Below are 25,140 nucleotides of genomic sequence, written 5' to 3'. Positions count from 1 at the left end.
CATCTAAAACCTGGGGCACGTTCAAGCTCACACCGGTGTGCAACGTTATGCTACGGTTTCCAGGTTGAACGACATGTTTACTGGAAACAGTGTGAACGGTGTGCAACAGGTTTTAGAAGCGTTTTCTCTTGTTTGGTGGGTGTGTCAGAAATGTTTGCCCAATCAGCGGCAAGATGTATAAAACCACGCGATAGTAAAGAGACAGCTCAATGGGCTCAAAGTTAGAAAGTTGTCTTTTATTCTGGACGGCAAGGTCAGTGACTGTAACATCGAGGGTATTTTACAGTATTAAACACACATTTATAAAGATTTCATCAGGCTTCAGAAACATTTAAAAAAGAACACAAAGAATGGCCTCTCAGCTACTGTAGTTGCAACTCTTGCGTCATCACAACAGGGTGTTCAACACATCATCGTTTCCGTTTAATAAACGTTGTGCAACGTTTTGTCAGGGCTGAACCAACGCAGCCCGGCTTTACCCAGCTACTTCCTATGGCAAGACCCCTGTTCTAAGATGGCGGCTTGCTTGACGCATGCTTAGAACCCCAAGGCGTCATCTATGACATATGAAGAATTTCGTTGCAAAATGAGATAACTCCGTTTTTAACATTTTTGTCAAAACATGTTTATTATTATGTTATCATGTTATTATTTTGTTTTATGGTGCTAGTTGTATTTTTTAAGTTATGAAGGTTTAAATCAAAACAAAACAACTGCTGTTGAATTGATATTAACTGGAATGCACAACCAAAAACCAAGATTTCTGAAAAATTGAAAAAAAAAAACTCATTTTGCAACAAAACTCTTCGTATATCTATGGAACCCCCTCTTGCAGCTTTGGCAGACAGACAGATGGCCCAAACAATGACAAGACTCTGTTAAAGGGAAAGCAAGACTGAGAGAAAATAAGGGAGAAAACATTGTAAAAAAGGATAAAAAGTAATTTACAGAAATTAATTGAATTAGTAACCCAAAAACAATAAAAAGACGAAAACATTCAAAAAAGGTTTTGTCCTTGTTTTTTTTTATTCGTAGGTGATAACAAATGAGATTTCAATGATATTTTAACTATAGAACTTGGACATGTCCCCTGTTTTTATTTGGAAAAATGTGGTCACATTACTGTACAGTCAAGCAGTAATCCTGAAAGTATTCCCATTTTTTTACAGAATTTAACTGTAATCTGATTAACTATGATTTTTTACGTAACTGTAACAGATTACAGTTACTAGTTTTTTATATCCTGATTACATGTAATCCGTTACTCCCCAACCCTGACTGTAGCCACTAGGTCTGTATAGTCCTTTACATTAAATTTTGTAAAATTCTTAATAAATAAAAGTTGTTGTTTTTTTTAAATAATATCTGATCTTGAAGTAATCCAAAATACATAACTTTCATATTGTGGTACTTGGATTACGTTACTAAATACTTTTGTGTGTAGTATTGTATTTTATGAAGTAATTAGCCACATTTTTGGAATACATTTTTTAAGTACCCTCCCGAGTGACCATGGTTTTACTGTAGTATGGTTCATGTTTTTTTAAAACATGGGCTATTTTTGGGTAACGTTAACCATGGTTTTACTACAGTAGCAATGTTACTGTTTTAACTGTAGTAAAACCATGGTTAATTTTCGTAAGGGTTATGACGTAACGCAGGCGTGTTCGCCGAAGTCACGTGACACGGACAGTATTTCGGCTCGTCGTGACGCTTCTGTTTTCTCCACATGATTTCATGTTTGTGTTTTATATAAGACAGATTTGCACTGAATTCCGATTATGATTGTAGTGCGGGTTCATTCTTTTGATCTGCGTGTAACGGAAGGGTAGCGTAGCGTTTGACTCGAGCAAGTCTACGACTTCCGTAGCGGCGGCTTGACCATAGCGCCCGTTTCTGTCGTTAACTATCGCTTTACATGAAGATTGGCTGTAGTTGCCGATGTTGGGTAGTTAACTTGTTTCGATTGCATGGATACAGCGATAATGTGGATTTGCAAAGTCACACAGTTCGCCATTTTCCTGTCGAGCACAAGCTAATGCTGTGCTTAAGAGCGACGCGTTTGTGGATAAAGAGCTAACGTTACATTCGTTCTTTATGTAAGATAATATGATTTCTTTATGCAGCGATATCCTAAAGTTGATGCTAACCCGATGAATGTGACTGAGAAACAGGGTCTGACCACATCCACGGTCATTTAAATCGGCAGATCCAGGAACAGTAAGTTAGATCAGGTGAAATCTAAATCATTATGAGTCCTCAGAAGAAGATGAAGAAGAGAAAGGAGTTGAATGCTTTGATCGGACTGAGTGACAACAGCAGGAAGAAAAGTAAACAGACGTGTGGACACAGATTACTGCGAACCGAGCCGCCCGAATCCGAGTCTGAGTCCAGTTCAGAGGATCAGGAGTTCAGCAGCCGAAGCGGCCTGCTGTGAGTTTTTACAACACACACACACACACACACACACACACACAGCTGAATAATGAGATCTCTATGTGAGTGAGGCTTTGTGTCATGTTTATGTTTTCTTTGTATGATGACGTCAGTGGTTCCGTCCGGTGCTGCTCGATCTGTTACCCGCTGTGCGTCTTCATCCTCCTGGCCGCGTGTGTGGTGGCCTGTGCAGGTCTTATATGGATGCAGATTGCGCTCAAACAGGACCTGGACTCCATGAAGGAGAAGATCCGTATACGTGAGTCCAGATCTGTAAACACACAACATCTGGTGTTTGTGTAATTGTCATCAGTCCTCGGTGTTGTGAAGACCTGACTGATGATTTGTTGCATGAATTTCACAGTGGAAACCAGTCAGAAACTTTCAGCACACGAGATCCAGAAGCTCAATGAAGATGTAAAGGAGAGACAGAGAAAACTGGACGATATTGAAAGTGGAGACAGAAGCTTGGCTAAACTTTGGTCTAATCTGACAGAAATCAACCAAAAGGTACACATACACGTCTTGTTTACTTGTGTCATCCCCCCACACACCTCTTTTTTGTAGTGGTAAAGGCACCTTAATATAACTCTGCTAATCTTTGGTCTAGAAGCCTTGGTCTCTTTTTAAAGGAGACATTGTAAAGGTTTTCACTGAAGTGTCTTGAGTTGTTAATATTAAATCAAAAGTTTAAGTTTATTTCAATTAATAAAAATAATGCATGAAGCTATGTATTTTATATTTAAAAACAATATTAATGAAAAACTTTTTGTCCAAAATGCTAAAAAACATGAAGCCATGACTTTCAATTAGTTCTGAAAATTGCCTGATGTTCTTACAAAGTATCACAAATTAATAAATTACTGTCACTGCATTATTATTACTGCAAAAAAAGGTTTAAAAAAATGAAAACTAGAGCTTTCCATCGATATATATATAGTTTGTCAATATCATTTAGGTTAGAATGGGATATTAATTGTTATAAATAGATGGTTTCATCGGACGCACGTGAGGTGACGCGATTACGCGTCTGGTCTGAACTTTACTTCCGGTCTCTGTTTGTTGTCTGACTAGTTGATGAAACGGAACTGTTAAACAAATACCTCGTCGAAAATAACAAATGTTTTGGTTTCCTATGTAATCTACGTGTTGTTTATTTTGCTTGTTACATAAACTACTTTAAATTGATTTTGTTGTTATTTATTCTTAGCGGAGTTTACCGGAAGTTATGTGTTTTCTACGAAAGCCGCTTGTTTATGTTGTTACTGCTGAAACTGTCTATATGTAAACAAAGTTGGGCTCACATATGGGCCTGTGACATTTTAGAAATTGCTCTCACTACGTTATACTTTTCGCAAAATGGTGACAAAATGTGAAAACTAGACACTTAGAGATTTCCAACGTCGTATTGTTTGTCAAGATTATTTAAGTTTTGACTAGGATATTAACGGTGTAAAAGTTAAAGGGCTTTCATTGCTAAAAACAAGGTTATTTTCTGTATTTGGTATAATACAATGTGTTCACAACACAGAATTTTCCACATACTGTACATTTTTGTAGCTCTAAATTTCACTCTCTTCCTGCAAAACAGCTAAATGATTTTTCACCAAAATAGATGATTAACTTGAGAAAAGTATATTTTGTGTGTTGGGGGAACAAACATTTTGAAAAACAGTATGTTAAATAATACATTAGTAATATATATATGCTTGTCTTTTGTGTAGCTCAGCACTCTTGATTCTGCTGTGAATCATCTGAAAGCAAACATCAAATCAGCATCAGATCTCATTTCACTTCCAAGAGCTGTGGAGGAACTTGAGAAGGTTTGCTTTCTTCTTATGGATCACAAATAAAATCACATTTGAAGACAATATCTGTGTCCCAATTCAAGGGCTGTGACCTTCTAAGAACGCAACCTCAAAAGTCGAGCACTCTGTCTTTGAAGGTGGCAGCCTCAGAAGTATGCGAAGCGGACCCATAATTTGCCCACTGCGTCTCTTAGCAAAACACAGCGGAGACGTTTCTGACTTATTAAAATAAATATGGAACCAGAAAAATAATCATTTATTTTAGAAAATATGACGCGTTGATGCAGATTAAACTAACCAACAATATATCAAAGTAATTGATGCAACATGCACAGAATAATTTTAATACAACATAACTTAAACGTACTAAAGCAGTGACAAGAAACTTTCTTTTGCTAAATACACACTTTTATTTAAAAGGTTTCAATTGTTGATTTTAAAATATTCAGCCATTACAGGCACGCAATGAATCTCATGATGGCGTATGCTGTGAAGGATCCATTCGTTCTATGCTTAACAGCGCGGAGAAATAAGGACGCATTGTGAGGCTTGATTTTAAGCATCCTTTAAATTGGGATGGCTTTACTAGCCTGCTGTGACGCAATCATTCTTAGAATACGTCCAGATCGCCGCCTTGGAATTGGGACACAGCTAATGAAAGTGTTAATTGATCTCTTATCTCTTTGTAGAGTGTAGCCACTATAGGGAGCACCCTTACAAGTGTCCAACATGATGTCACACTCTTACAGTCTGATGTGGAGGAGAGAGGAAAAGATCAGACCAAGGAAAACAATGTATTCAATTTCTTACATTTTTCATGACGTTTAAGTGCTGCTTTACTGCTGTGTTTGGTTTGAAATCAACCATCAGTTTCTGTTTTTTAATGTGAAAAGATCAGCTCAGCTTTTCTGATTCTCCTGTCCAGTTGAATGGATTGATGTTTTGGGTCAAGTTTTTAAATGTAGTTGTTTGTGTTTTTGAGCAGAATGAAGGCCAGTCAGCACACAGTGCTCAAGAAAACAACGGTAGCTGTATTCATCTTAAACAGGTAACACAGGAGATGATATGCACATACAGTATGGTGTAGGGTTCATCCGTTTAAGCTGATTGGTTTTGTGCTGATGTTACAGGACATGCAGTTGGTTCAAGATGACTTGAATGAATTAAATGGTAGTCAAGTGCTTCACCAGTCCTGGTCCAGTGAAGAGATTCAGAGCATTCACTTTGTGCTATCAAACCTCACCCGATGGGTGTCTGCATTACAACAGAACTTCAATACTGATCGTGTACGAGAAGAAATAAATGTTCAACTCTTTAATAAAGGTTATGTGGTGCCATTGATCAAGTGACTGACTGCTCTCTCTATCCTGCAGGACCATACGTCAACAGCTAGCCAGAAACCTCATACTGGAGATGACTCGGGTATGTACTGGACTGGTTTATTGAAAGATATGCTTTCTGTGAGGTTATCATTTCATGAGCATTATTTTTTATTTGATCTTAAGGTTTCTCGACATCTCGCCGTCCAAGATTTCTGTCTCAGAGACGTTATAGAAGAGGACAGAGATCTGTCAGGAAGACTGCGCTGTTTCCTGGGGTCGACTCTGTCAAAGGTGCTGTTTAGTTTTTAAATCTTTTCATTTCACAATACTAAGAAGGCAAGTTGCAAGTGGTTTGTACTTGGCAAGTACAGACGCAGGAGGAAGAGAACGTGAGTCGGGTTATATTGCAAATGAGTACATTCAGTCGTCATTCAGTCTAACCAATACCTGCAGCCCTGGATGTTCTTATTTTCATTTATTTTTACAATAAAACAAAATCTTTAAAATGCTTGTTTCCTTTATAAATATATTAATCTGTGATTCAGGAAACATGTGCATACGCTGATAGCTTTAATGTATGTATTAGGGCTGTCAATTTTTGTAGTTGTAATGATATGATACATCATCAGTAATGTTCATGATCTCATTGGGTGTTTTGGGTCTTTGGAAACATCAGACCCCCTCCTTCATGTGACCCAGCTAAGGTTGATTAAGTAAGGGATAATGTAGAGGCAGCCAGTAGTTATTGGAAAATAAGCCCCGACAGTGTGATCAGGACCCGACGCGAAGCGGAGGGTCTTGTATCACACTGAAGGGGCTTATTTCCCGATAACTACCGGCTGCCTCTACATTATCCCGCTTATTACACGGCTACTTGTCACATAAGAAAAAAACCGGACATGAATATGAATTTGAAACATTTTATTGGCATATTTGTTTTAAATTAACATTTTTATCCTTCCGCGAAACTTTGCACAGATGCATAAAATGATCGTAATACCTTATTAAGATCCTCTGCTTCATACTTGTCTGTCTCCATTTTTTCTCTTTTAGCCAGTCTTTGAGAAGTTTTAATGCCCATTCTCTATTTTTTTGTGTGTTGGCTTCGTAGCTGTCATGCTCTATTTTGTCAAGTTCAGTCTCAGTAAGCTCTCTGTGTCTTGTCGTGGTTGTCGAGTGTTTGTCACAAGATGGCGCCAAACAGACAGTAATCTTTATTGATCTTTATTGGCGCGGAGCGATTTTACTCGTACAAGTAGTACCGGCTATGCGTTATTACTTTGGAGCAGTTATTATTTGAAAAGAACGAACCTGCAAATGTCTCAACTGACCAATCAGAATCAAGCATTCCAGAGAGCCGTGTAATAAGTAAGGAATAATTGATAACGGGCTGTTGAGTAATTAGAAATATAATGCACACCCGAGGTGGTAATGCATTATTTTTCAATAATTCAACGGCCCAGAGTCAATTATTCTGCTTATACTACGGTAACCAGACCCCAAGACATCGATCACATGATATATTTAAAGGGATTCGCCCGTTTTTTTTACTTAAATTGCTATTGTGAGTAGGACTATTTCTTCCGCATCTCATTCAATTTCTCTTTTGCTTGTTCCAAAACGTCATTTTAAAGCTGGTAATTCAGGTTTGAGTTGTTGATAGCATTCTAATGCAGATATTAATGAAGTTATTATAAAGCGAGCGAGAGCGACAGTGAGAGAGAAAGAGAGGGCGAGAGAGAGAGATTGTGTGAATGAGGCTACCTCTGTGCATCTCTAAACGCTGTTATTGCCTCAGAAAATCGTCTGTCATGTTGTTTTTTGTTAGTCCGTCATTACAGTTAACTATGCGAAGTGATACATAGAGCTGCCTGGAACTACGTTCGCTGTGCATTTCCCAGAAAATAATTGCACACCTCAGGACATTTCTCATCCAATCAGAATCAAGCATTCAACGGACCCGTAGTATAATCACGATTAATCGCATACAAAATAGAAGTTTGTTTTTGCATAATATATGTATATGCACTTTGTGTAATTATTTTGTATATATAAATACACACATACATGTGTACATTTAAGAAAAATGTTATGTATGTATATATTTTATCTCTCTCTATATATAATATAAAATCTGTCTGTCTATCTTTAGGGATTCACTTTAACATCTTTCATTTCTACACCAGATTAACTTTGTCAACTTATTTTGTGATGTTATTTTCTGCATTTCTGAGTGATTTTGCCCTTTTTGTGTCAGATCTAGAGAAGGCTCTTGGAGGCCGTAAGTCCGGTGGTTTGACGTATGAGGAGTTGAAGATAATGTTTGGCTCAGATACTCCAGACGCTGCTCTTCTTCAGCTGTATGATGAAGATGGGGATCATGTGTATACATTAGATGAGCTTCAGACTGCTATTTCTGCATAAGCTGCTCTCAGGTCAGTTCTTATCCTCATCCTTATGATGATGAATTGACAGAAACAGCTGTTTCATTGCTACATATGGTAATCGAATACACCGGGCGGGCACAAATTCTCAGCTATGGACCTAATGTGAAGAGTTTTTACACACTGTCATTCATCTCACATTTAAACCTATTAATGTTTCGTTATGTGTGAAGTTTGATGAAATTATTTTCAGGATTTGTTAAGATCTTGTTTTATTAGCGTCAGGTTGTTGTTGTTTTTTTTTAATAGAAATTCATCAAAGATAGGATAGGATGAATCAATTTTAAATGACATATAAGCACATTTCCTTTCTTTTTCTTATGGTGGGCATACTGTATAATGAGAGATAATTTATGACATCTAGTGTTTGTTTTATTTATTTTATTTAATTTATGCTGATTTAAGGTAGTTTGTATTAATGTGTCATTATTAAAATGAGAAGAAACTCATTTTTACAGTACAACTGAAGGAAATGTGCTTCATTGTCATGAAACTTCTGTATCTCAAGGATTTGAGGTTTGTGGGAAGTAACGGCAAATAAAAACGCTCAATTTAGCAATATTATAATTGCTTTGTATGTATGTAACCTCTTGATATTTATATGACAATATAATGCAATGCACTTGGCTGTTTGTCTTTTTTTTCCAAAAGTAACTGACAGTACATTGAAGGCATTTGCTTGTGCGAAGCATTCATTATTAGTAATAAATCAATCGTGTGTGAGAGAGTGTGCGCGTGTGTGTGTGTGTGCGTGCGTGCACGTGTAATTTTTCTGGCTTGTGTTTATCCACAGAAGGGCACACAATGAATCTTATTGAACTGTTTTGGTTTTAAGCTGTTTTTTCTTTGATCATATATATTTCACACACTTTACTGTTAGTTAAATAAATAAAAAATTTTAAGATTAAAGATGTACATAGTGTAAATGTCTATATACGAATAAAGGTTAATTTTAAGCAGTAGGAAGATACTTGATCAGATGAATTGTGTACATTGTAATAATGGATTGAGTTTTTTGTTGGTTTGGATTTGCATGAGCCCTTTAATGTAATGAATAAAAGCTTGTATTGTATAAACTCTGTCTTTGTGTGTCAGATATCTAACTATGGATGAGTGTGATCTGATGTGCTATTTGTGGCTGTGATGTTTTACTATAAGACTAAAGGTATTCGGATGAGGTCGTTTTAAAGTGTAAGACATTTTTGTGGTTACGTCTAGAGCTTCACCGAAATAAAATTTTCATATCGATACTGATTATTTACGCTGATATCTGCCAATACCGATAATTTGGTGGTTATATTAACTTGCATTAACTAAATACTTAAATTATTATTATATTCATTCATATATTATTATCGAACCTTAAATTAGTGATGTTTCTTTACTTTTTGAATACACAAAGCTCAAATTCATTGTATTTACCTGTTCTCTTTTGATTGACAGGATATATCGGCCATGAGAAATCAACTGTTTTTAAACTATCGGCCCATAGTGCTAAAATAAGTACATTAAAAAAATCTTTTCCATATTGAGAAAACATGAGTACAAATTAAGGTTAGCACTTGTGTCATAAGACATGAATGTGTGAAATGTGCATTATCTCTCAAAGTGAAGTTAATAAACTCCAGAATTTAATTAAACACAATAAAATATTGAAAAACTTTATTGTTTTTCTTTAATCGTGTATAAGAGCCTTTATTAACTTATATTCTTACCTTAACTTATACTAATTAATACATTAAGAAGACGTTTTATTTATATAGCACCTCTCCAAAGCTCAAGGTCGCTTTACATTGCACTTTACAATACATCCACATATACATCACATAATATTTCTTTGATCATATATATTTCACACACTTTACTGTTAGTTAAATAAATAAAAAAAGATTAAAGATGTACATAGTGTAAATGTCTATATACGAATAAAGGTTAATTTTAAGCAGTAGAAAGATACTTGATCAGATGAATTGTGTACATTGTAATATACATATCTATTCAACATGCATATGTGACTGTGATGTATATGTTTTTAATCCTTATCTTTTTTTCAATACGTACACATAATCTTTGTTCGGCGTGTAGTGAATGTGTTAGCATTTAGCCTAGCCCCATTCATTCCTTAAGATCCAAACAGGGATGACTTTAGAAGCTACCAAACACTTCCATCTCTTCTCTATTTAACGACTGTTAAATGAGTAGTTACATGAGTAAGTACAAAATAAAACCGTGATTTTTTAAGTGGATAAAAAATGAGAACTATATTAAATTGTGGAAGAGCACTTAGTGTGCCGCACTTTGACTTTCCCTTCCTTCAATATTACTGTGCCTGAGGGCCAAGTGCTTCTCATTTTGTGCCACCATACTTACTGGTGTAACTACTCATGTAACCGTCTTTAAAAAGGGAAAACATGGAAGTGTTTGGTGGCTTCTAAATTCATCCCTGTTTGGATCCTAAGGAATGAATGGGGCTAGGCTAAATGCTAACACATTCATGATGCGCTGTACAAAAATGAAGTTTACGTATTAAAAAATAGACAGGCATGTATTAATTTGTTTAAGTTAAGGTAAGAACATATTAAAATATTGAAAAACTGTGGTGTTCTCCTTTATCTTTTGTTCTTATAAGAAAAATTCAGCACAGCCCATCACTGCAGTTGGACTTCATTGTGTTATAATGATTTGGGAAGCATGTCCAATAAATTTATACATCTATATATTGCTGTATTTCATTTTGAGAAAAATCTGAAATCAACGAGAACCACTGCCAAATAAAGATGCAAATTTTTTTGACCCTGCCTATAATAATCCAGCCAGATTTGTTGAGATCTACAAAAAAAAATCCTCCCACATAACTTTCTGAAAATAAAATCTTGATAGATTTATTATTGACTTATATCATGACAAAAGATTAAACTGATGCTCTTAATCTCATCATGAGACTTTATTCTGGATTTCACAGACTGGGTCACAAATGTGTTAAACTATAATCCAGAATTTACTTACAGAAACACAAAATCAAATATAATGTTTGAGAAAAAGCCAGTTGGAGCCTGTCCAGAGAGACTGTGTGGATGTACATATGTGATAAATGCAATTGCTGATGGAGCTGATTTAATGCTAACAACATTGTTTTTCATATGATGTTTTTGTCTCATAATGAACTCCACGTTTAATCAACTAACTGTGTTCTTTACAGAAATATTGCCAATGAAGGATACATGGCAGGATATATGCATTAGATTTATTTAGAAGATGAGATTAAGCAAAAATATATTGAGCAATTAATTTGAGCTCCATCACATTAACACCAGAGATGTTATCGAACAGGAGAATGAAATAAACTCTCAGCTAAATATGTTTGAGCTCATCAAAGAAAGTTCACAGTACTGTGTGTCGCTAGAACCAAAAATACAAACAACTGTTGTGAAAGAGAGATTGATATACAACAGAGAAATGTCCTGAAACGAAAGCATCTGCAGAAAGACAGAAAATGAAATGTTAAGCAAGAGCCCCTTTTGCCCTCCAGTCCTGTGTCAAGACGTGCATGAGTCCTTCCTCATCTTCCTCATCGCTGCTGGATGAATGAGTGTCCTTTCTCTGTTGTTTGGCTTTCATCAATCTTCCCTTCACGACCTCCTGTTTAGCCCGTAAAACCTCCACACGTCGAAAACATTCAATCTGTTCATCGATCTCATCGATCTGTCGCTCCAAACGTCCCTCCTCATCATCTTCAGCAACGATGGCGTCGGAGGCGGTGTTCACCTGCCGCATCTCTTTCTGAAACTCCTCCCACTCTCTGTCCATCTGATCTTTAGGCGTGTCTACATTGCGGACTTTGGCATCTCTCACCGGGTCATCAAAGAAGCCCTCTGGTAAAGCCTCGGCCGAGTTGTCTTTCTTCACCGCCGCGGTCGTCTCTTCATCATCAGACGCTTTGGATACAGAGCCCGAGTGGGAAACGCTCGACACAGCTGGGACGCCGCTGTCAAAGAAATCTGCGGGAAGATTTGGAGCTGCAGCAGTATCTTTAGCTGGACCATTACTGCTAGTGTCCATGTCTGCATCCTCTTCATCATCTTCATCATAGTTGCCAGCCAGAAGTCCCAGTCCTACAGACTGATGTGAAGACACAGATGTGCTCACCTTGAGTCCTGCTGCTGTACCTGTAACATGTCCAAACATATACACTATGTCATCCAATACCTAACACGTGATAATTATTACAGCTTCATATGATTAAACCTTTAATTGTGAAAAGGTAAAGTGCACCTTCAAATTAATATAATACTGGCATTCGTAGTTAAAGGCCTAGAAGTTAAAAAAGCCACCTTAAAGTTGTTCACTAAGTGTTTGGCGTTTTAAATATTAAATAAAAATAGTTATAGGTAGGGATGCTACACTTTTATAGCTTTTCAATGATATATAGGTTGTCTAGATTTTTGATGATTTATAGATTTATTTTGATGGATCTAAGATTGTAAATATATATACATATATGTTTTCATATTTAACAAAATGACTGTGTTAATATACATTTAATTTCTATCATCTGATGGCCTTGAAATATAAAACTACATAGACTATTTTTAGTTTATAAAATATGTAATAATAAATATGTAACACACTGTAGGCCCACCTGTTGGTCAGTGACATTTTAAGAAATCACTCTTACGTCATTCTTTTTGTAAAATGGCGATGAAATATGAAGACTTTAATCTGAAAGCTTTCCAACGATATATAGTGTTAGTGTAGGTTTCGACATCAATATGTAAGGGCAAACGTCCCACCTGTGGGACAGTGTCAGTAAAGGGTTAAGAGTGTACACAGACTGGAAATGATTGGAGTTGCACAGACAAACACCTTTCACATTACCTTTAAATCCTCACAGCCTCAGAGTTATGTAACTTATGTGTGTAATGTGTGAGATTAGATGATTGCAGTGTGTTGTGTTTAATGATGATGCTATAATATTACAGGTCAGCTTCTCACCTCCAGTCGCCTCATGTTTGTTTTGTTTTCCTGACTTTGGCTCGTGCTCTGGGGCTTTCCTCTTCAGAGCCGCCGATGATGATGATGTTGTTGTTGTTTTTGTTGTGTCTCTGTTCTTAAGTTCAGAGACTTTATCTTTGTGTTGTTTTCCCAGTACATGTGTCTGCCAGAGAAGTGCAGATTTGATCGGTGTATTACACACTACACAGCTCAGATGACCCAGACTGTTGTATTTGGCGTACGGTGATTCAACGCGTTTCTGTCGATCGGTCGATGATTTCTTTTCTCTCATTAAACGCCGCAGTTCATCTTGATTTACCACCTTCTTCCCTTTCTGTGCCGAAGCCATTTTAGCAGGCTTGGCGCGGGGAAATGACGTCATCGGCATTCATCGGGAGTACGCTGCAAATATGTGACCTCTTATTTTTATTTGCTTCTTTTTAATAAACATACATTTAAAAACAATGACTGATAACGCCATACTGTCTTCATAAAACAAACAAAACAGATCTGTGCTAATATCAAATATATGATCTTAAAAGTCAAACTTGTGCAATACCAAGTTTTCAATACAATGAGGTTATCGAATAACTATTAAATGTATAGGCTACTAAATATTATTTGAATTTAAATATAAAGCATAACACATTATAGGCTATAAAAAAATTTGGTTGATACTGTAGGCTACACATTAATTTAGAGGAGATGTGGTTATTTACCCTGCTGGAAAAACCAGCAAGACCAACATACGTCGTGTTTTGGTGCTGGTTTGCTAGTGACCACCAAACCAGCATCAGCACCAGCTAAACCAGCACCAAACCAGCACTAGCAACAGCATCTCATCTCATACCAGCAAGACCAACATATGTGTTTTGGTGCTGGTATGCTGTTGACCACCATCTAAACCAGCATAAACTAGCATAATTCCCATGCTGGTTTGATGCTGTTTATTTCAACAGGGTAGTTGTGTGTTTTTTGTAATATGTGCTTGTTTAAATGCTTATATTCACACAATAGTCTAAACGTTATTCTTGTAATCTACTTTTTAATTTGGCACTAAAGCACCGTCATTGAAAACTATGAAAAGTACAGAATTATAAAAATCTTGTCCCCTGTTAAAGTGACATGGTCTTGTTAGGTTTGTATTGTCTAGAGCAGTGGTTCTCAAACTGAGGGCCGCAAGATGGTGCCAGGGGGTCCCCAGTTTTCAGACATTTTATAAAATACATTAATTTATCATGAATTCTGTGTTATTAAACCTAAAAAAATAAGGCTACTAACCTTGAATTTTCTAAAAATCAATAACAACAAAACTGAAATATTGGTGATTGGCACACAACTACCTCGGTCAAAAGAATGGACCTGTCCATTGAAATTGATGGGGTTCATGTTAAGCCTTCTTCAACTGTCCGTAATCTTGGTGTCTTATTTGACTCCACTCTATCTTTTGCCTCTCATATTTCTTCTGTTGTTAAAAACTCATTTTTTCATCTCCGCAACATTGCCCGTCTTCGACCACTTTAGGTGACGCTGAAATTTTAACCCATGCATTGATCACATCACGTCTGGACTATTGTAATGCACTGTTTCTTGGTCTGCCTAAAAAACTCATAGCAAGGTTACAGTATGTTCAAAACTCTGCAGCAAGAGTTCTCACCTCCACCAGGCGTTCTGCTCACATTACACCACTACTGCATGATCTTCACTGGCTACCTGTGGCGTCACGCATTCACTTTAAGATATTGCTTCTCACATTTAAGGCATTACATGGTCTTGCACCTCCATACCTGTCTGACCTTCTTTGCCCCTATTCTCCTGCCCGGCCCCTCAGATCATCTGAGCTTGGTCTTTTGTCCATTCACCGGTTTCGTCTGTCCACTGTAGGTGGTCGGTCCTTTAGTGTTAATGCACCCAAACTATGGAATTCCCTACCCCTTTCACTTCGTACAATAACAACCTTGTCTACCTTTAAGGCCCAACTTAAAACGTATCTCTTCAGTAGTTATTATGGATAATGTTGTTGAATCTGATTTAATGTACTTGTATTGTGTATATGGTCTTATGTGTTGTATTGTATAGGTGGAGGTGTTAATGTACTGTACTATACTATGTGAAGCGGCCTTGAGCCATGGAAAGGCGCTATATAAATAAAACTTCTTCTTCTTCTTCTTCAACAGCACTACTTAGTATAATTTAATGTTTTGTTTAATTAAAATGTTAAGTTTTAGAACCGTTTTTTGTTGTCATACATTTTCTTTTGGGAGGGCCGTGAAGGAATGCACTGTACACAAGAGGGGCCGCAGGCTGAAAAAGTTTGAGAACCACTGGTCTAGAGCTCTTAATATCAAGTTTTCAGGAAATGCTCTTTAAAAGAAATCACACATTTTGTGCAAACATATGCGTAGATTTTTGTATTTATGTTTCAGCTGCAAACTTGGACTGTGATTAGCCTATGTGATGATGAAGACGGTGTGTTAAAACATATCACTGATTCTTGAAACTTTGGCAAAAACATGTCCCACTAAGAAAAGTGCTAATTCTGTTGGAAATTAATAAAATTTTCATGAAGAAAAAGAATCAATGTTATAATCAGGGGGTCCTTTGCACATATAGGTTTATTTTTATTTTTTATTAATTTAATGATTATATGCTGGCCCATTGCCTACAAAATCATCGGTCCTCGGTCAAGAGATAATCATTTCAACTTGAGTAAAAAAGCCAAAAGTAATAATTGAATTGAATAATATATTTACCACATGAAAGACTACATTGTAATATGTATTAAAAACTACAAACAGTGAGTTTTGAACAATATTTACTATTATTTTGTGATTGCTTAAAATGTGTCCCACATATTCGTCACCACCGTCAGATATTTATAAAAAGCAATAAAATCAGACAACTACAGGGTCAACTGCATTCCTGAGGACCCCATTTTCAAACCTTCAGCTCTACTGCATGCTTCAAGATCACTCAAGCTCCTGCATGTTTGCTATTTTCTCTTAAACTTCTTCATATTTTTGGACACTGCTACTGTGACAACCATAACATTGTAAAAAAAATATTAGATAAGATTATGAAATAAATGTATCATTTTTTAAGAAGAGGTCTGAAGTAGCTAGTAACAGAGGGGAAACAAGATGGCTAATGTGAACAACTCATCTATTTTTTAATCTATATTAGGTTTTTGTCACCACCGTCAGATGTCACCACCGTCAGGTTTTCTGTCTTTTCTGTCAGGTTTTCTGTATTTTAGGAAGTTATGATTTGATATTTGTTCATCACAGTGCTCAGGATTGTTATTTTTCGGACAAAATATTTACATAAACTTTAAGCAAGAAGCCATTGACTTGAGTGGTCTACATTTTGGAATAATGAGGCCAATGTCACCACTGTCAGACGGAGTTTTATTTGTTTTAAATGAATATGCTTACAATATGTTTCTTCAGTGCTGTTGAGTTATTAAATTAATAGTCTCTATTAATACAAAAATATGTTTATTAAATAAACAAATCATTACTTTTTCTATTTAGGCTTAAAGTAAATGTTGTATGAGTAATAACTGGAAAAACGCCTATTTTATGAAAAAAATACGAACAGGGGAGGTTGCACCGGTAAATTGCTGAACAGCCAAGACCTTGGTCTATAATGATATACCTTCAGATTTTGTAATTTAACTAACTTTTTTGTTCCCAAAATGTAAAGTTGTTTTATCCAAATTCCCAAGAATCAGTGATATTTAAGTGTCACTAAAAACCGCCGTGACTGAGTCTGCAACATCAGTCAATAAAAGGTGGAGACAGACAGACAGACAGACATCACCTGGCTTAGTGTATGCTTTCATTGTATGGCATGAACATTGAACAAATCCTTTTTTTCCCAAAAGAATATGCATTAAATATGATGACAGCAGAAATAGCAATTGTATTGTTTTATTTGTGATTGTCTCAAGTCCAGTGGCACATTAAAAAAAATGTAAACTGCATAGCTTGAAGTAAGCAAACAGTGAAGGCAGATCTGAAAACTCAGTTTTAGTGTAGGTTTAATGAAGGTCCTAATCCAGGCAGTGGAGCAGTGCACTGTGGAATCTGATGCAGACGTTCTGCTGAGGTTTTCATGTCGGCCTGCTCGTGGTTTTTCTTTTCTGTCCAGCACGTAGGTGCAGGCAAAGCCTCACAGAGACTGACGCAGGTGGATAAACCGCAGAACAGATTCTCATTAGACTTTGAGGAACTCACGTCCGACATCAGATCTCTGGTGACCAGAAGAGGACCAGAACCAATCCTCAAACCCTGAGAAATCTCATGAGCTAATGATGCTGGACTGCTGTTGAGTACAGATGATGTTGGGTGCTCTGAACTCTTCTCAAACTTCAACTGATGTTGCTTCTGCAAGACAGAAGTCAGTTTTTTAATTCTCCCAACTCATTTTTGCAGAATATAAATATATATTTAAAGGTCCATATAGATATTTTTTTAAGTTGCCATCCAGTGACAGCTTTTTTGATTTCCACACAAGTTTAATGCCTTCCAGAAAATGTTTGTCTTTAAATATATAAACATACAACATATCAAATGAAAGAACAGACCCTCTGCTTTCAAATAAAACAAAAAAATGTTTCATCCTATCTCCATTTGTTCTCTTTTTATCACCTCTTACATATGGTAGGTTTCTTCAAACATACACAATTTTGAACAAAAAGCTGAAATAATGGCATTTTTGTAAAGAACTTTTGAAGGGAAATCAGATTCAGAGATATGATCAAAACATACACAAACAGTTTTTACAGTTTTTGGGTAAGAACGACACCTAGTGGATAATAGTGGAAATATGTATTGGCGTAAAAACTCGTCATTGGCAGAAAAGTGTGTTTCTCTTAACTGACGCGATAACTCATCTAATGGCAGGGGAAAAGTTAAAGGCGCATTGTGTAACTTTTAGAAGGAAGGATCTTTTGACAGAAATGCAATATAATCCACATAACTATCAGTAGTGTATAAAAACCTTACATGAGGTTTTAATTACCTTAGAATGAGGCATTTTTTATCTACATAAACCGCAGGTCCCCTTACATGAAAGTCGCCGTCATGTTTCTATAGTAGCACTAAACCAGTGTTACTCATTGCTTGGTCGGCAAGCTTTCATTTGTGGCTCGCATGGCAGTGAATAATATGGTAATATAACCATGCAGTCATGTGCTTTTCAGTTCCAGACGCTAGATTTGTTAGAAAACCATACCCATTATATCAAGACGCACGTCGAAAAGCATGTTCAACTGCATGCAGCGCTTGCACAGAGTGATTATCATATGACATCAAAGTACCGTGAGATCAGACTGCTTGTTATGCTTTTGTGGCACAGTAATAAGGATTATAAGGATGCTTAGCAATTAGAAAATCCTTTTTTTTTTGTCATTAAGGGAAATCATCTTGTCTCAGTTACATATATGACTGGTAAATGATAAAGAATGATTAGTTTTGTATTTACTGTGTTGCATATTGTATGTTCAGGGATGACAGATTTATAAGCAGACATGCTACTTATGACTGGATGTACTAGGTTTAGACAAACGACGCGTTTGTCCTGTGGCAGCTACCGTGGCTTCTTATTGTGTTAAAGTGCACCTATTTCGTTGCTTAAAAACGTTATCTTCTGTATTTGGTATAAAACAATGTGTTTTATTGTTAAAAATTATTGTTCACATACTGTACATTTGTGTAGCTCCAGATTTCACTCTCTTCCTGAAACGCATCGATTTGAAAAGCGCCATGTTTGTGATTGGTCAGCTAATCTGTTGTGATTGGTCTGAATAGCTCTGACGTCAGCTGGAAATGTGACGCTCCTTACCATGTTTGAAAGATTCGCTCACAATGCAATGCTAACAGGAGTTAACTTACAGGCTGTAAACTGCATAGTCCAAGCGGGAGGAATTATGATATTATCGTTCTTTACTACATCACCAAACCCAGGAAGTAAACTGTTGCCTACAATTCATGTGTTTGTTGTAGTCCAAGAAAAGAGATTTACAGTGTAGTATTGTGAATCGTGCTCTTTGTGAGAAATCAAGGTTGGTTGCAATTTGCAATCTCACCGGTAGATGCCGCTAAAACCCCATACTGCACCTTTAAAATAATATAATTCAATTAAACTGCAGCGTTAAATTACATTATTCAATATATCCTGTATGCTCATTTAATACAATAAAAGTAAGTCTGTCTGATGACTTTTATTACTTTCAAATAATGAGAAGATTTTTATTAAAGTAATAGTTTTTTTGTATTACATTTATTCTTCATTATTTCGTTATGCTTAATGTGTAATTGTGTGTAAATACACACTTGATTTTTGTAATGCAAAATGTTTAATTAAGTTTATTTTTAATGGAAAAAATGTCACCTTTTTTTACCAATACAAATATTTTATTGTGACATTCATGCCATAACTTTAATAAATTTTGAGTTAAAATAATGTAAAAATGTTTGGCGTATACTCATTTTTGTTGTTAAGATTATAATAATTCAAGTAATTCTAAAAAAACACATTATTGAGTAAATTCAATGTAATTTTATCATGTTTAATCCACTTAAATTTGTTAAAAGGAGGTTAACTTTTTTATTTTGCATGCTGATGATTTTTGCACTGGGCAGTGGATTTTTTGTTTTCGAGAGTATCTAGTCACTCGAGCGTCTCTTTTATCATAAACCCCTTCAAAGCATCTGCAGCAGGCATAATTTTTTAACGACGTGTGATGCACATGATGTGATATTCATATTTTGACATGATGGGCTATATACACGTTTTGACGATCTTTGCATTCGTGTCTCACCGGGGGAGAACATAAGTTAGCTACATTAGTTAACCTAAAGTGACAATAAATAACACTTCTTAGTACATGGTAATTAACATTAACCTAAATATTTTCAACTTCAAACATAGACAATGGTCCCCTAACACTTATATCAACTAACATTAATAAAGATGAATAAATGCTTTTATAAAAGATATTGTTCATTGTAAATTCATGCTAGCTAGGTTGATATCTGCCTTGCGGTCACTCATCCTCACCATCACTGATTGGTCAGTGCGGCGCTGTGTGAAGTCGACAACACGTGTAAGCGCTGTGTCTAGAATTAATACAAATGTCACCGACCAACTGGAGTTTTATATACTCACCAGTGACAGTGATATTTGTTCACATTTGGTGCTTGGCGAGTGTTAATTTTAGGCTGTGAGTGTTACAGTAAAGCATCATAAACTTCATACCTTTTGTGGAGAATGTAGACACTGTTCAGGATCGTTCATTTCTTCAGCACCTGCAGAAACAACAACAACAGTCAGGGACGTAATGATATGATCTCACATGAATATATTTTCAATTGAAATCCAGATTTCAATAGGTTTGTGCAATAATTTTAGGTCCATATGAATTTGAATAATTCCAGAATTCCAGTGTGAGAGACACGCAAACAAACAAACAACTACTAAAGACAGCAACAATAAAGTCCTGCACAGTATCACAAAGTAGTAAACCCAGTCTTTGGTGATGTCCATGGGTTTTCAGTCATTGTCTATAAAGGATTCTTAACTCTTTCCCCGCCATTGACGAGATATCTCGTCAATCAAGAGAAAACGCTTCCCCGCCAATGACGAGATTTTCCGTCTTTCCGCAATACCGCTATTATCCACTAACTTTTTAAACCCGGAAGTATTGCCCTATGGCAAGCTGCTGCATGTCCGTGTCTGTTTTAAAGATCGCTCTGAATGGGATCTCTATGAAAAGTCCGTCACAATAATGTTTTTGCAGAAACCTACCCATATTCAAAAGCTGATTACAAAAGAACTACTGAAGGTAGGATGAAATGTTTTTTTTTTTTTAAAGCAGAGGGTCTGTTCTTTCATTTGGTATATTGTATGTTTATATATTTGAAGAAGAACATTTTCTGGAAGACATTAAACTTTTGTGAAAATCATGAAAAACGCTGGCGCTGGCTGGCAACTTTTTTTAAACGCTGGCGGTGAAAGAGTTAAAAGAATATGAAAAAAAGCTAAATGCTTTTCTTTATGGTTTATCCAAGTGAATATGAGGGTTAATGGGGAATAAAAAACTGCAATGCAATTCCTAAAAGTTTAGCATCTTATTTCTGTTCAAAGCTGAATTTTATCTGGGTTTGTTTGATTTTAATTAAGACTCTGTTGGCAAAACTATGAACATTTTATGTTTTCAATGTGACAGAAAACCGCCTATTACAGAAGACAACTGTATGTGCTTTCATATGAAAAGAAATACATGTAACGCATTGCAGAAAAACTGTGATTTAAAAGACTGCTTTCACCTGCTTTAATCTGAAATGATGATTGTGAAAGTGGATCAGAGGCTCTTCGTCTTACAAATACATCCCTATAACAATCCACCAGATCTCTGCAAAACAACAACATGTTTGTAACAGGCAGCATCAAACAAACAAACAAACAAACAATCTCTCTCCACCGAACTTCAGCTTTATGTGCATCAAGTGTGTTTGTTTTATACACTGTGTGCTCCAAATGTCCCCACAATGACAAAAGTCTAGTCAAAAAGATAGTAAAGACGCTTATAAATCAAACTAAATGATGTTAATTTAGATATCTAAAATAGCAGATCAGTGTAATTTCATAAACATTTGCTCATTTCATTATAACTTTATCTCCTGTCTGATGTTTTCACATGAGCTGTGTTGATTCATCTTTACCTCTCAGGGTAAGAAGATGTGTCCGAGTCGGCTAAAGGAGCATCACACAATATCTGATGGTGGTTACAACAAATCAGCAAGCCAAGGACAACACACAGAACCAGACACAGCACAATGTAGCTCTGCCTTTCAGAAACCTAAAAAAAAATCACATCAATCAGTAGACATCATCAGTCATCAGTTCACACTTTATCCCATTGATTTCTATGATGGAGACTGGAAATGCAAGCTCATGGAACACGTTTTTCACTTCCAATATATTAAAAAACAAATTCATATTACGTCAAGACCAACAGAAGATCAATCACAGTTGTCACTATGTAACTATATATAAAACAAATAATAGCATCACACAATCCCATTTTTGTTCAATACAGCTTTAAAAATAACAATAACATAAATAATGTATGGATAGAAACACAATATCTTAGCGTGTGTTGTTATATCCCATATGTGCAGCTTGCTGAAAGTCTAGCATGAACGCAATAATAGTATAATAATGGCATGAATCATTTAGATTTAGCCATATATCCGTATAATGTTGTTTATTTACCTCTTTCTGTAGCTGACTCACACTGACAGATAAACTGAAAAGAAGTCGAGTCACGTTCTCCAGCTGGATCTGTAACATCTCTATAGAGTCGGTCTGCTTCTGGTCCTAAAATACACATCAGATTAAAAATCTAAATACTCCTTTACTCATAACATCGAAACACTGTTTCAATTGCCCTTATATTTTCTTTGTTTTATCAAGCTTTCAAAGAACTTCACAAGAAATAAAGAAGCTTTTTTTTAAAGAAGCTTTCGTGCACTTCAGGAGATACCCGACAGCTGTAGATGTAAAGACAAACATTAGTCATTCATTACGCGTTGTTTTACTTCCAAAGAGCTCAACTGCAGGTCACAGATTAACTCAAGGTTGAGGAAACTATGACCTATTTTTATTATTTTAGTTGAACGACATTAACCCTTAGGTAGGAGAATAATATTTTTAAAATCTCTTTAAAATAAAACAATATATTCAAAGACAAATAGGGGTGGGGGTGTGATATGACCGAAATCTTGCACAGTCATAGACTGTAAAAAAAGATCGACGACGCTCTCTTGCATTGGTGAAAAGTGAAGCCGCCAGTGTGCCGATACGGCGCTGACATCTTGGGTCTTGAGTCTGCGCGGTAGTGATTTCGGGACCAGTCCTGCGCAGTAGTGAGTAGGAAGTAAAGCCGTGAAATCAAGGCCCCGCCCTCTCAGAATGCGCATATCACAGCTGTCAATCATGATGTGACACTACCGTTTGTATAGTATTAACTCTTTCCCCGCCATTGACGAGATATCTCGTCAATTAAGAGAAAACGCTTCCCCGCCAATGACGAGATTTTCCGTCTTTCCGCAATACCGCTATTATCCACCAGGTGGCGCCCTTCCGCAACTTTTTAAAACCGGAAGTATTGCCCTATGGCAAGCTGCTGCATGTCCGTGTCTGTTTTAAAGATCGCTCTGAATCTGATCTCTATGAAAAATCCGTCATAAAAATTGAATTATCTCTGCTTATTGCTCAAAATATGGTGTTTTTGCAAAAACCTACCCATATTCAAAAGCTGATTGCAAAAGAACCACTAAAGGTAGGATGAAACGGTTTTTTTTGTTTGAAAGCAGAGGGTCTGTTCTTTCATTTGGTATATTGTATGTTTATATATTTAAAGAAGAACATTTTCTGGAAGGCATTAAACTTTGGTGAAAATCATGAAAAACGCTGGCGCTGGCTGGCAACTTTTTTTAAAAATGCTGGCGGTGAAAGAGTTAAATAACTAACTAAAAAGAAACTTATTTTAAAAACAAACACTTGAATTTACATCAGTGTGATAAAAACTACAGTAAATGACAGAAACCAGCTTCAGAAAAAAGATATTTGAAGTGTAATTAAATTGTTTAGTTGGTCTCAAGTCCCATTAAATAACATGGGGAGGTGAGGTTTATGACCTTTACTGGGACCAGTCACTGGGGGGCGATCGATTTGGTCTTTACTTATCAGGGCTTGTGCGGCACACTTGATCACAGTAGAGTTGTCTTTTTCTTTTAATGAGGTTTTTATGTTATTAAAATGCCGTAGAATTTTCATTATTCTCGTTATCAATATAAATATCACAAACAATTCTACAAGCCAAAATAAAGAAGACAATAAACAAACAAAACTCATATAAAAACCTCTTTCTCTCTCTCTCTCTCTCTCTCTCTCTCTCTCTCTCTCTCTCTCTCTCTATATATATATATATATATATAGGAAGAAAAGTGATTTTGAAGCAGGGATATGTGTATTTAATGTAGGGATGGGCACGAGTACTCGATTGCTCGAGTACTCGAACGTGGCATCAATGATCAATCATGAAAACGATGATCATGAGGGTTTATTTATTTATTTATTGTGGATATGGCGGCATTTGGATGTCTGGTTACCGTTACAAGCGCATGTGGTAGTAAAGACTGGGGCAGGAGATGTGTGTTTGACGTCGTGTCGAGCTACGCAGACCGACATATGACATCAGTAATGTTACCATGCATGATTCAAAAACAAACAGATAATTCCGCACGACCGCACCGCAGCAACCCGCCGATCCGGGAAATGCGCGCCAGCCCGCCGATCCCGTGAAGCCGGCCACAACTCACATCACTGAGGCACTATGGTTTAAAAGGATGCCGTGATTTTCGGAAATACAGTCAGTCAGGTGCAAAATGTACAGCGCCTTCAAAAGTTCAATGGGTTATCATCTCATATTTAAACATCATCAAATGTCAAGAGATACCAGAGAGCCATACGAGCATTAACATTACGGGCCCTATTTTAACGATCTGAAACGCAAGTGCGAAGCGCAACGCGCAAGTGAGTTTGTGGGCGGATCTTGGGCGCTGTTGCTATTTTCCCAGCGTGAGAAATAACTCTTGCGCCGGGCGCAAATCAATAAGGGGTTGGTCTGAAGTAGGTTCATTATTCATAGGTGTGGTTTGGGCGTAACGTCAAATAAACCAATCAGAACGCTAGCCAACATTCCCTTTAAACGCAAGGGCGCAAGTTCCATGGCGGGTTGCTATTATTATGACGGATTTACCAGGCGCACGCCAGGAGCGGTTCACAGCCGAGGAGACCGACGTCCTTGTACGGGGGAATCCCACGCTTGCCAGCATAAATCGGGCACGCCGTGTAACGGGAGGTGGATCTGCCTCAGGACTTGACGCCAGCAGAGGACATCGCTGCGTCCACCCTCACCGCTGAAAGGGTTTGGGGGCTTTGAAATCGGACCCAAGAAACGCAAGGTCCAACCCCAAAGTACACTTACAAATCAAGTTCATATACATTAAGGTTTCTTATGAAAACATTTTAATTATTATTTACATAAAATAAACGTAATACAGC

At 36.7% G+C, this 25,140-nt stretch overlaps 3 protein-coding genes across 3 annotated transcripts in view; 1 reads left to right on the top strand and 2 right to left on the bottom strand.

The window, feature by feature from the left end:
* Positions 1-1,665: 1,665 nt before the first annotated feature.
* On the top strand, positions 1,666-9,086 carry efcab14 (EF-hand calcium binding domain 14). The gene is made up of 10 exons (XM_065272950.2): positions 1,666-2,433; positions 2,550-2,695; positions 2,801-2,946; positions 4,161-4,259; positions 4,934-5,038; positions 5,230-5,292; positions 5,375-5,530; positions 5,618-5,666; positions 5,750-5,857; positions 7,824-9,086. The coding sequence occupies exons 1-10, from the start codon at positions 2,252-2,254 to the stop codon at positions 7,988-7,990; spliced, it is 1,221 nt and encodes a 406-aa protein (XP_065129022.1). The 5' UTR covers positions 1,666-2,251; the 3' UTR covers positions 7,991-9,086.
* Positions 9,087-10,921: 1,835 nt separating this feature from the next.
* On the bottom strand, positions 10,922-13,387 carry znf830 (zinc finger protein 830). Its single transcript, XM_065272951.2, has 2 exons — positions 13,003-13,387; positions 10,922-12,176 (listed from the first exon to the last, which is right to left on the bottom strand). Exons 1-2 carry the CDS (start codon positions 13,382-13,384, stop codon positions 11,512-11,514), a joined length of 1,047 nt encoding a protein of 348 aa, XP_065129023.1. The 5' UTR covers positions 13,385-13,387; the 3' UTR covers positions 10,922-11,511.
* A 3,531-nt stretch (positions 13,388-16,918) lies between these two features.
* The window catches only part of LOC135758115 (SUN domain-containing ossification factor-like), a 43,142-nt gene continuing 34,920 nt past the window's right edge, over positions 16,919-25,140 (bottom strand). The window contains exons 18-22 of the mRNA XM_065272966.2: positions 22,285-22,389; positions 21,732-21,868; positions 21,336-21,421; positions 20,266-20,315; positions 16,919-17,390 (exon numbers count right to left, since the gene is read on the bottom strand). Coding sequence (XP_065129038.1) covers positions 17,034-17,390; positions 20,266-20,315; positions 21,336-21,421; positions 21,732-21,868; positions 22,285-22,389 — 735 coding nt within the window. The 3' untranslated portion in view covers positions 16,919-17,033. The remainder of the gene's footprint in view (positions 17,391-20,265; positions 20,316-21,335; positions 21,422-21,731; positions 21,869-22,284; positions 22,390-25,140) is intronic.

Source organism: Paramisgurnus dabryanus, chromosome 6, assembly GCF_030506205.2.
Source record: "Paramisgurnus dabryanus chromosome 6, PD_genome_1.1, whole genome shotgun sequence".
Taxonomy (NCBI): Eukaryota; Metazoa; Chordata; class Actinopteri; order Cypriniformes; family Cobitidae; genus Paramisgurnus; species Paramisgurnus dabryanus.
This window is presented reverse-complemented; position numbering and strand designations above follow the sequence as displayed.

Coding starts and splice junctions, on each gene's coding strand:
- efcab14 (XM_065272950.2), top strand. CDS start 2,252: ATGAGTCCTCAGAAGAAGATGAAGAAGAGAAAGGAGTTGAATGCTTTG. Junction 5,039..5,229: donor ATCAGACCAAGGAAAACAAT/GTATTCAATTTC, acceptor GTTTTTGAGCAG/AATGAAGGCCAGTCAGCACA. Junction 5,531..5,617: donor AGAACTTCAATACTGATCGT/GTACGAGAAGAA, acceptor TCTATCCTGCAG/GACCATACGTCAACAGCTAG.
- znf830 (XM_065272951.2), bottom strand. CDS start 13,384: ATGACGTCATTTCCCCGCGCCAAGCCTGCTAAAATGGCTTCGGCACAG. Junction 12,177..13,002: donor CAAACATGAGGCGACTGGAG/GTGAGAAGCTGA, acceptor GACATGTTACAG/GTACAGCAGCAGGACTCAAG.